Genomic DNA, 10,840 nt, shown 5'->3' with positions numbered 1-10,840 from the left:
TACATATCCCTTTTTTACATATCGAATCCGTAAATACGATTTAGAAATCGTAATCACGAAACGGGACCTATGAGCGCTTTCACTCCACATGCTAAATCGCATTTGCTCCGACTTGTAACTGCAGTTACAGAACAGACTTTCGCTGTTTCGCATTTACTTGATGACAGCGACTTAGGGCCCGTTTGGCCATAAACATTTTTCCACCTTTTTTCGATTATTTTTTATTCTTTTCTGAAATTAATGTTTGACAATAAAATTTTTAATTTTTATTTGAAAATAAATTTTAAAATTTTTAAAAATACAAAAAATTATTTTTCAAAAATTTCAATTAAATTCACTCACAAAAATTCAAAAATAACCTAAAATTATATTTATGTCGAAACACTTTTCGGTAATTTTACAATTGTTACTTCCAAACGCCCACTTACAATCACGGCCAGAAAACCCTCCGACTTAGGAAGATGTAATGCCCAGATGATTTTGACTGATTATTTTGCAAAGATTGTCTACATTCGACATCTATCTCAAAACCCAGGCTTCGTGGAAAAAGCCCTTAAACTGAAATCAACTCCACTCTTTTGTGCTGGAATTTCACTACGAAAGGTTTGTTCTTCCTCTGATATTCTTGAGTTACTAAACTCTTCTACATTTCGCTTTAGTTTAATCCCACAGGTGTCTGACTTTGCTAAGCTATATTGCTTTTGAATTATTTAATAAGTTTCTCTTGCCATTTGGAGTCCTTCCCCTTGCGCATGTTGAATAATTCAACAACTGTCTTTCAGTTATCAGCTCAAAAACATCTAATTATGCTGAGCAAATGAGGTTTCTATGGACTATGGACTCATTGTCATTTCTTTGTCTAGTCGCATTACCAGAAAAATCTTGAGGAAGCAACCAGAGCTTCTGCTCCTTCGGTTTCTTTCATGATTTGTTCTGGAGCTTCTTTGAACCCTGACTAGAAGTGGTTTGTATGTTTAACTCAACCAAACGAAGTTGGTGCTGCAAAGGAAGCCCAAAAGGATGGCTGATTTATCATGGACCAAGCCCTTTCAGGACAAAATGAACATAGGTCTCTGTTTGATCTTTTTATAATTTCAGTTTAGGCCTTTGTTCATTAGTTTTTTTTGATAACCGCGGTGCTCGGGCCAGCTTGCACCTCGACTAATTCCATTGGGTACCTGTTTTTTTTTTGTTCATTAGTTTTTTTGTTGTTCTTTTTTAGCTTTCTTCAACTAATTTTTTATCTGATAATACTTTTCTGTAGCAAATAAATATGTTTAATTGGTTTTAATTCGAGTTCTGCTGATATAAAAGCCATTATTCCTCCCATTTTAGCAAGTAGATATTATATATTGTTTACAATGAAGCGACTTTATGTAATTTCTCTAGTCAGTCACAGATTGTTCGTTTTTTTTTTTATATGTATGAATACTTTATCAAATCGTGTTGATGCTTATTGCAGATAACTGAAATGCTTAGCAGAATTTATAGGCGCAACTTCTGCACTTGTTCTCCTCGGCCATGGCTCTTTGTTGGGTTAGGCAATCCTGGGGAAAAATACAAGGGAACAAGACACAATGTATACTTCTATTTCTGGAATTAAATTATTTTCTCAGAAAGATTGCATAACACTCCATCTATTATGAGTTCCATCTCACTCAAGTGTTCTTTATTAGGATTATATCTTATCTTTTTACTACAGGTTGGATTTGAAATGCTTGATGCATTTGCAGAGTCACAAGGGATTCAGATGGAGACAGTACATTGTAAAGCTATGTTTGGAAAAGGTCTCTTTGGCTAAACTTGTATTTGTGCCTCTTAAGTGTTACAGTACATCATCATGTTCACTTCTTAATCTTGTTTATACTGTTCTTTTATGAAGTGTTTATCTTGTTTATACTCTTATCTATCATTTGGTTAATATTACCAATTCTCAGGTTTTGTCAATGGCGTTCCGGTTCTCCTTGCTAAGCCACTAACTTATATGAATTTGAGCGGTGAATCTGTAAGCAATTAAATACTTCTAACTTATATTGTAAAAGTTTTTTTTTTTTTTTTCTTTCTGCTTATGATGGATTCTGCTTGGGTTCTATCTCAAAGAAGGATGTGTCTGTCTATCGGAATGAAAACTAGCAATTTAAATGACTGTGTCCGGTTGTATAGTGAAAGCGGGGTCAAAAGGGCAGCCTGGAGTACGAAGCATCCCACGTTTATGCAGGGTCCGGAGAAGGGCCGCACCCAAAGAGGGTGTGATGTAGGCAGCCTACCCGGATGCTTTCGTAAATTTTTCATTTTGCCTGTTAGGATTGCTGATCTTGTTTATTATTTGTTTATAGTTATCTCCTCTCTTTGAATTGGTGATTGTATTGACTATTCTGATTGTTTTGTGGGTGGAATGGTTAATGGTGGGTGGTTAAGCTGTAGTCACTAGAATTAGTTTTTACTATTAGAAGTCTTGTGCCAACTATTTGACTGTGAGAAATGAGATGCTACTCCTGATACTTTCAAGTCTTTGCTCATATTTGTCTTGGTGACCATGAATAATTTTGGACTAATTTCCTCCATTAGCTCAGGAACGGTAAGAACATGTTAAAGTTTGTTGTTACTAGTTATAGTTCGCTTCTGACCACCCAGTAGTTACCATGGAATGCAAGTTCTGTAGTGACATTGCAAACTCGTAGGATTGTTGTTAAAAGTGAACAAGAAACAGTGAATGGAGCAAGCCAAATTAGTACCCTTTGTCTCATGATTTGTTATCAAAACTCTTACCAAAAGAGACACTACTAACTGATAAAAATGTTATTCAATTGATCTTTGAATTGCTAATTTTTGGTAACAATCTCTGAGAAATTGAGAAAAGACTATATTTTTATCTGAGGTTCGTGCAATTTTATTACTGATATAAGCTAAAAGAAGTTTACCCAAGCAATTTGTCTCTGTGGTTAGATAGTGAATTGCAGTGCATATTTGTTCCATGAACTAAAGCAACCCAGAGCGTAGTCTTGTGCTGCCAGAAAGTAGTGTAATTCTAATTCATATGTGAAAATGCAATTCAAGTGGAAAAATGATATATTCAAGCACCTTTGAACTCGCTGGATTAGCTTTTCTTATGGTCTAGGGGAGCCTATTTTGAATGGCAATATTTGTCACCTTTGTATGACATTTTGACTGTGTTTGTCATGACTTGCCTCTTCACCATTTAAATGCCAGTACAAGCCTGGTCGCATTGTTTTATCGAGGTTCAGTCCTCCTAGAATCAGATTAAGGGAATGCCGGCATGGCCCAGCGGTTGCTTCCCCTAGTTTGCAGGGCAGGCTTATATGAACTAGACTCTCATCAGACAAGTTAAATTCATGAGTCTCTTCTTAAATAAGTGAACTCTTATATGAAAACTCTTCTGTGTTCCAGTGATGGATGATAAACTGCCTTTGAAACTAGTCATGTGACAAGAATGAAAAATAGCGCATTTCTTTGCTCAGCTTATATCATTCACAAGGTAGGTCAAAGGTTTGCGTACACACTACCCTCCTCAGACCCACTTGTGGGATCTGGGTATGTTGTTGTAGCATATATCATTCAGACTCCAGTTTGCTTGTGAAATAAAAGATAAAAAGTTCTATGAGTATTCAGTAAATTTCTACTTGTTGGACTTTGATGTCTCAGATGTTTTTAACGAGTGATGGTTTATCTTGCTTTTCCATTGATGCGTAGTGATTTTGAAAAATTGAACTGCCTGAACTATTCTAAGGTGATCAATAACTCTGATTCATCTCTTTTTTCCCTTTTTCCCAGACTGGCTCACTTGCAGCATATTACAAGCTTCCTCTTAATCGTGTGGTTGTGGTATAAAATACTAGATGTTCATATTTTTTAAAATTTAACTGGACAGATATATTATGCTTTTTTAATGCTTTTCAACAATTGTCTTTTTCTCCAGTTTCATGATGACATGGATTTACCATGTGGAGTTCTTCGTCTTCATCCCAAGGGAGGTCATCACAGCCATAATGGGTATGAACTGAATCCTTCTCCATCTAAATCTACTTAAAAAAAGGAAAATTTTTTTAATTCAATGCCATGAAACCATCTATCTGTTCATTTTCAATCCGACAGTCCAACCAATTGTCTATATAGGTTCTGTCACGACCCAAATTAACCCTCCGTAAGGTGTCGTGACGGCACCTAGCCTTTACGACTAGGTAAGCCTAATATTATGAAAAATGTAAAGAAAACACAACATTTTAAAGATAAACAACATATTGTGAATAACCAAAAGTAGTACTACTCGGCATATACAAAATAATTTTCCAAAACCCGGAATATCACTAAGTCACAAGCTGCTATACTCTATGTAGCTTTATACAAAAGTCTGAAGATAATAAGGAAAATATCTAAGCGAGGGAGTAGAAGGGGACTCCGAGGATCTGCGGACGCAAGCAGAAGTACCTTGAAGTCTCCTAGAATCAGCAGCACGCACTAACCTCGAGGCTGATAGCTCGCACCTGGATCTGCACACGAAAACATGTGCAGGAAAGGGCACGAGTACACCACAATGGTACCCAGTAAGTGCCAAGCCTAACCTCGGTCGAGTAGTGACGAGGTCAGGTCAAGGCCCTACCGGAGTAAATATAATAAATTAAACAAGAAAAAGATATAAGTAAAGTTTACGGTAACACAGTTAAAGAAATTCTCGAAAATTTAACAGTTAAGGGAGTCCTCGGCTCGGAACAAGGTAAACACAATGGGAAAATCTCCCGGAATACCGTCCCGTAGTTCCGAATGAATATGCAGTACAGGGGGATCTCCCGGAATATGTCCGTAGTCCCAAAGTAAATATGCAGTGCAGGGGGATCTCCCGGAATACGTCCGTAGTCCCAAAGTAAATATGCAGTGCAGGGGGATCTCCCGGAATACGTCCGTAGTCCCAAAATAAATATGCAAGACGGATGGGACGGGACGGAGATCTCCCGGAATACGTTCTTAGTCCCAATTTAAATATGCAACGCAAGATGAAATGGCAGGTAAGGCATCGAGTTATACCGTTTATACAGAACACAAATAAGGAAAATAGGGACTTAACTAAGCATGGCGCACAAAATGTCAGATAGGCAGTTAAAACACGTACGCATGCTTCTCTAGTTAAGCTGAACAATTAAACGAATTAGTGGAATTAGTGCAATTTAATAAGGGAAAGACATTTTATGATTTAGAAAGGAAAAACGAGATTTTTGCAATAATAGCCCGTGTATGTACTCGTCACTTCACGTACACGGCGCCCACACCTCAATTAATATCAAACATCCTAAGGGGATAGCCCCCAACACAAGGTTAGGCAAGTCACTTACCTCGAACCGCTCAAATCAACTCGATATCACGTTCTTGCCACGAGTATCCGACTCCAAATGGCCCGAATCTATTCAAATTAATTGCATAATGTAAATATAACTACAAGTAACTAATTAATTCGAAGATAAAGCGTGAAATTCGGAAAAACGTCCAAAAAGTCTCCCCGGGCCCACGTCTCGGAATCGGGTAAAAATTACAAATTATGAACACCCATTCACTCACGAGCTCACTCGAACAAAAATCATCTAAATTCGACGTCAAATTCCCATTCAAATCTCAGATTTTTAATTGGGGAACCTTTTCCCCCATTTTAAAACTTCTACCCTCAAATTCCATAATTAGACGAGGAAGACAATAATGGATTAATGAAATATACACGAATTAGAGTTAAGAATTGTTACCCACTGATTTCCTCTTCAAAACCCTTGAAAAATCGCCTTCTCCCGAGCTAAAATTCGAATTGGTGAAAAATGAGGAACGAACTCTCGAATCTGCCTCTTCAACCCAACGATTTCCGCACCTGCGCTTATGGGGCCGCATCTGCGGTCACGCACCTGAGGAAAACATCATCGCAGGTGCGAAGGTCACTTATTCGGGTTGGGGCCGCATCTGCGGGTAATTCCTCGCACCTGCGCATTTCACTAAGGCAGCCAGGCTCTGCACTTGCGGGCTCGCAGGTGCGGTCAAACTTGCGCACCTGCGCTCCATCACCAGCCCCATCAGTTCCGCATAATGGCACTCTCTCCGCACCTGCGGCTCGCGCACTTGCAGCCTCCCTTCCGCAGGTGCGAAACACCAGAACCAACAAAGGCACAAGATTTTTTCCTAAGTTCAATTTCATTTCGTTAAGCATCCGAAACACACCCGAGCCCCCTGGGACCTCAACCAAACCTACCAACCAATCCTATAACACTATATGAACTTAGTCGAGCCTTCAAACCACATCGAACAACACCAAAAATCATGAATTAAGCACGGATTCAAGACCAAGAATTTAGAATTTTTCAAATTCTACAAACGACGTCGAACCACATCAAATCTAGTCCGAATGACCTCAAATTTTACACACATGTCACAAATGACACTACGAACCTACAGTCACTTTCGGAATTCCATTCCGAGCTCGATATCAAAATTTCCACTATCGGCCGAAATCGCCGAAAAACTAACTTTCGCCAATTCAAGCCTAAATCTACTATACACTTCCAAAACACATTCCGGACGCGCTCCTAACCCCAAAATCACTCAACGGAGCTAACGGAATCGACGGAATTCCATTCCGGATCCATCTTCACGCAGTTCCGACTACGGTCCAAACTCTAAGGCTTAAACTCACAACTAGGGACTAAGTGTCCCAAAACTCTCCGAATTCCATAACCAATCATTCCGGCAAGTCCCAATAGCGGAAACAAACGTGGGGAAAACAGTTATTAGGGGATCGGGGCTCTAACTCTCAAAACGACCGGCCGGGTCGTTACAGGTTCACAACTGGAATTGTAATGAACTTATATTGAAAATTGATAGCAATGTCAAAATACCTAAAATGAAACATATCATGTAATGTTTTTGGTAACTTTCTTGTATTAATCACCAGTGAAAGAACTACAAAGCCATAGCTCAGCCATCACAACTGGCTATCCAGAAATACCTCTCCTGCAAAACAGCAAAGAGAAAAAAAGATACAGCTAAATCTTAAACATCAGCTATTGCACTATTGCCCTAATTCCATGTGGAGCTCTCACATTACACATATAGCAGCTTCTCTCGCTATGCAATTCCAGTCCCTGGCCTTCTTCTCAAACACTCTCTGATTTCTCTCAAGCCAAATGGAATGCACACACTCAGCATACACCATTCTAAACAATTGAGCAGCTTGTGATTTTCCTTTAGAGTTCTTAATAGCCCATTCCAAGTGTTGTTCCTAGTCCTAGGTAGCAGCTTCAAATAATTGTGTGTTTAGCCATTGCATCACTGTCATCCACAATCTCTTTATCAAATCACAGAAATTAAATAAATGGTCTCTAGATTACATTGGGATTGACATAATGTGCAGGCATGCAGCATTGATCCACACTCAGTCCCCATCTAGCTAGCCTGTCAGATGCAAGTAATTTCCCCTGTTACTGCAGCCATAAGGTGAACTTAGCCTTTGGCCTTGCAGCATTATTAAAAACCATGCACTTCCACACCACTCGAGGACAGTTGCCTAACATTTGCAAGTACATTTGTCTGATTATGCTTTTGCTGTCTGTTAAAGTAACTTGCATCTGCTCCAATGCTGCTCTAGCTTCCATTATTTTCCTGATCATCCAGCATGCCTGTTGAGGCATATCAAGTAATTCTTACCTGAATATAAGCATAATATTTTGTTAGGAAGGCCATTACATGTACCCATACCGTTTTTTTTTTGATAACCATGGTGTCCGGGCCAGCTTGCGCGTACCTCGACTAATTCCACGGGATAGTACTCAGACCTGCTTTTGACTGGTGAATAGAATATAGACCTCTGAAAATGTGTCACTGTTTGCTGTGTCAGATTTTTCATGTTTTTGCTAGTTAATACCAGAAGAGCTCTGTGTCTCTTCATGTAAGATGCAGTTTCAATTGCTGTTAAACTGTATATGATCCAGTTCTCTGTTTTTTCAGGTTGAAGAGTGTGATTTATCATTTTCGTGCAAATCGAGAGTTTCCTCGGTTAAGAATAGGTTTGTGGAAAGTCTGGAATACTTGAATGTTCTCTTTTGGCGTTTTGAGTTTCAGTATGGAGGATTAAACATAGTTCTCTTGCTAGGTATTGGAAGACCTCCTGGTCAAATGGATCCCAAAGCATTCATGCTTCAAAAGTTTAACTTAACTGCGAGAGAACGAGTAAGTTTATAACTCATTCATTTCTTACATGAAGTCGACTCCCTAATATTTCTTTTCTTGTTATTGAACTTCTTTATTGGTCTAAAACTTGTACAGCCTTTGAGTTTTGTAGGAATTGCTCATTGTGCATTAGTACAGTAGAGGTTGTCTTATTTTATGTTGAATGAGTGTGTACTAGAATGCAAACAGATGTGTATACGTGAAATGCATACGCCTGAAGCTAGTCAAATAAACTTAAGGTTGATAAGATATAATAGAGGTTATCAGGAAAGACCTTAGAGAATCTATTGAACAAACTTTGTATTATTTCCGGCTCCCCTTCCAATAATTCCACCATGAATGTCTACTTCCCAAGGGGGGTTAATCTTTTAGGACACAAGCTTTTTAAATATATTTCTGTAGTACTTGCTTACGCAAACATCTCACTAGAAACAGTGGGAATTGTTTTTCTTGACGGAACAGAGAAACTGTCGATTAAAAACAAGATTGTGGCTGTTTTGTTTTCAAATTTCTGTTCATTTAACAATTTTGTTTCTTTGTTCCATAGATCAGCAGCCATTAGATTTTGATGCTTATATGCTGAGCACAGAGGTCTAAATAGGCATATAGTTATTCGAATATGTTATAAATTGTGTCCCTGTTTTTGCTAGATATGATTTAATTAGAGTTTAAGAGTAGATGTTCTGTATATATGGCTCTAAATAGAGTAATTTTTGTATCTCTTACACTATTACAATCTGTTCTGATAGGTATAAGCTGTGTTGTTCTAACACAACTTTGTTCAATCTTCTTCCATTTGTATTAACTTTTATCAGTTTGGATAACTTTCATCTTCCTCTTATCAACTCATGTTGCAAAAAGAAAATTTCATGAGACATGTTGAAACACGTCAAAAACATGCAGATGGCATGTTTTTTAGAGTTCAACCAATGAAAAACATTTGGACCCAGAAAATTTATCATAGACATGTTCCCTAGAGTCAAGTGCATGATCCTCTCAGATGGAACATCAAGCAAGAATACTGTATCATTTTAGAAGTGCCCATGCTTCAGATATTGAAGCTTCAGACAAGTGAGGCTTGCTCAGTTGGTAAAAACACCTCCACCTACGACCGTTAGGTCCTGGGTTCGAGTCACGTTGGAGGGGAAGTGTGGAAACACTATAGATCCTCCTAATTTGGGAGGGGTTTAAAAGAAAAAAAAAAGCCACATTGGGATTGGAGAGATCTTTACTTGATAAAACTAATCTTGTTGAGAATTGACATCAATTAAGGAATTCCAAGGTATTTGTTTGTAGCTCTTAAACCACTTTTAATTGTTAAAGATCATACATTTTTACTTGCAGATTGATGCTGCATTAGTTGAAGGAATACATGCGTTGAAGCAAGTCTTATCCAAAGGCTTCTCTGAAAGTTCTAAATGCTTCAATACCGAGCAGAAGTACAAGCATATAAGATTGCAGACGTTGCCAACATGATATCACGCTTCGAGGTTTTTTAGATCTTGTTGCTGCTGTGTCTTTCTTCTTAGTTTCTGTTGATTGCTTAAAAACTTATTCTCTTCCATGATAATTCTTATTAGACAACATAAGTATCATCCCCCACCCCCCGACAGAATAATGCACTTCAAAAAATGCTGTTGGTACTCTTGAATTATTTTATGCCTGCAGATATATCTTGAGAAAAACTGGCAGTTATCTTTGTTGTTTAAGCTTTCATGTTACTTTTGCTCCATGGAAATTACTCGTACAAAAGAAACAATTAAACCTAGCTGCCCAGTACTTTAAGATCAATATCCATGGATCATGATAAAGTGAAATAAGGGTTATTTGGAACTACATACCTCTAGTTGGTGTATGCAATTCTGACGCCAGCCATAAAATCCATAATAGCATACTTTATACACCAGCGATTTTCTTTCTGCTACCTTTATTTTTCATGTACATGCTCTGTTAATAGTAAACTTAATGGATGAATTTCTGGGTGTTTGGATGGTGTGCAGCTTGGTGTTTAATAACCACCCATGCATCTCTTTACTTAAGAGTGGCCAGCCTTTCCTCTTTACCACTTCAAACTGGAAGACAGGTGTAATCACACACCAAAATCCATGGCAGATCATATCACCTAAGCAACTTCTGGCTGATATTCTATTGTAAATATACTGTTTAGGCAACTGTATTGGGTTTGAATCAGATGGAAGTTGATTTTGCTCAAGCTGGAAGTTAATAGTTAGCCTAGTCCATAGTCGTTGCTGGATGCAGAGATCTCCACTGTTGTCATTTCACCTTCTTCTCGAATATGCTCTGGATGTTTTCAGTTATAGAGTGAATTACATATTGCAGGCGCTCTCTTCCTGTACCAAATACCATACTCCTGCCCCCACCCCCCAACCCCCCCACAAAAAAAAAAAACAAACAAATTGTAGTGGCTCTTTATTACGAAGGATGTCTGCCTTTATATCTGTTTTACTGATGTCTCAGCTGCAATCTTGCAACTATCGAAAGGATTATGGCCTGAATGGCAACGTTAAGCTAAAGATTTGATTCAGACAATGCATTTGAAAAACCTTATTTATAGTGTGTAAAAAAATAAATATAGTTTTCTTTCTGCCTGTGCTGGATTATGTTA

General features: G+C 38.2%; 1 protein-coding gene across 2 annotated transcripts; it reads left to right on the top strand.

The window, feature by feature from the left end:
* Window positions 1–405: 405 nt before the first annotated feature.
* LOC107773067 (peptidyl-tRNA hydrolase, mitochondrial) lies at window positions 406–10,840 on the top strand. Of its 2 annotated transcripts, XM_075241217.1 has the most exons (11): window positions 462–603; window positions 864–1,069; window positions 1,463–1,579; window positions 1,703–1,787; window positions 1,938–2,005; window positions 3,793–3,843; window positions 3,938–4,011; window positions 7,993–8,051; window positions 8,138–8,214; window positions 9,559–9,704; window positions 10,215–10,840. In XM_075241217.1, the coding sequence occupies exons 3-10, from the start codon at window positions 1,472–1,474 to the stop codon at window positions 9,688–9,690; spliced, it is 654 nt and encodes a 217-aa protein (XP_075097318.1). In that variant the 5' UTR covers window positions 462–603; window positions 864–1,069; window positions 1,463–1,471; the 3' UTR covers window positions 9,691–9,704; window positions 10,215–10,840. The 2 variants fall into 2 exon arrangements, with proteins under 2 accessions (XP_075097317.1, XP_075097318.1); XM_075241216.1 differs by lacking the exon at window positions 864–1,069 and having other exon boundaries at window positions 406–603.

Source organism: Nicotiana tabacum, chromosome 20, assembly GCF_000715075.1.
Source record: "Nicotiana tabacum cultivar K326 chromosome 20, ASM71507v2, whole genome shotgun sequence".
In the NCBI taxonomy this organism is placed as follows: Eukaryota; Viridiplantae; Streptophyta; class Magnoliopsida; order Solanales; family Solanaceae; genus Nicotiana; species Nicotiana tabacum.
Note: the sequence above shows the minus strand (reverse complement) of the source record. Positions and strands in the feature narration are given on the sequence as shown.

What these genes read in the sequence shown, in the direction of transcription:
- LOC107773067 (XM_075241216.1), top strand. Translation starts at nt 475, where the DNA reads ATGATTTTGACTGATTATTTTGCAAAGATTGTCTACATTCGACATCTA. An exon ending in TAAAGCTATGTTTGGAAAAG is followed by an intron (nt 1,788 to 1,937) that starts GTCTCTTTGGCT and finishes ACCAATTCTCAG; the next exon opens with GTTTTGTCAATGGCGTTCCG. An exon ending in ACTTAACTGCGAGAGAACGA is followed by an intron (nt 8,215 to 9,558) that starts GTAAGTTTATAA and finishes TTTTACTTGCAG; the next exon opens with ATTGATGCTGCATTAGTTGA.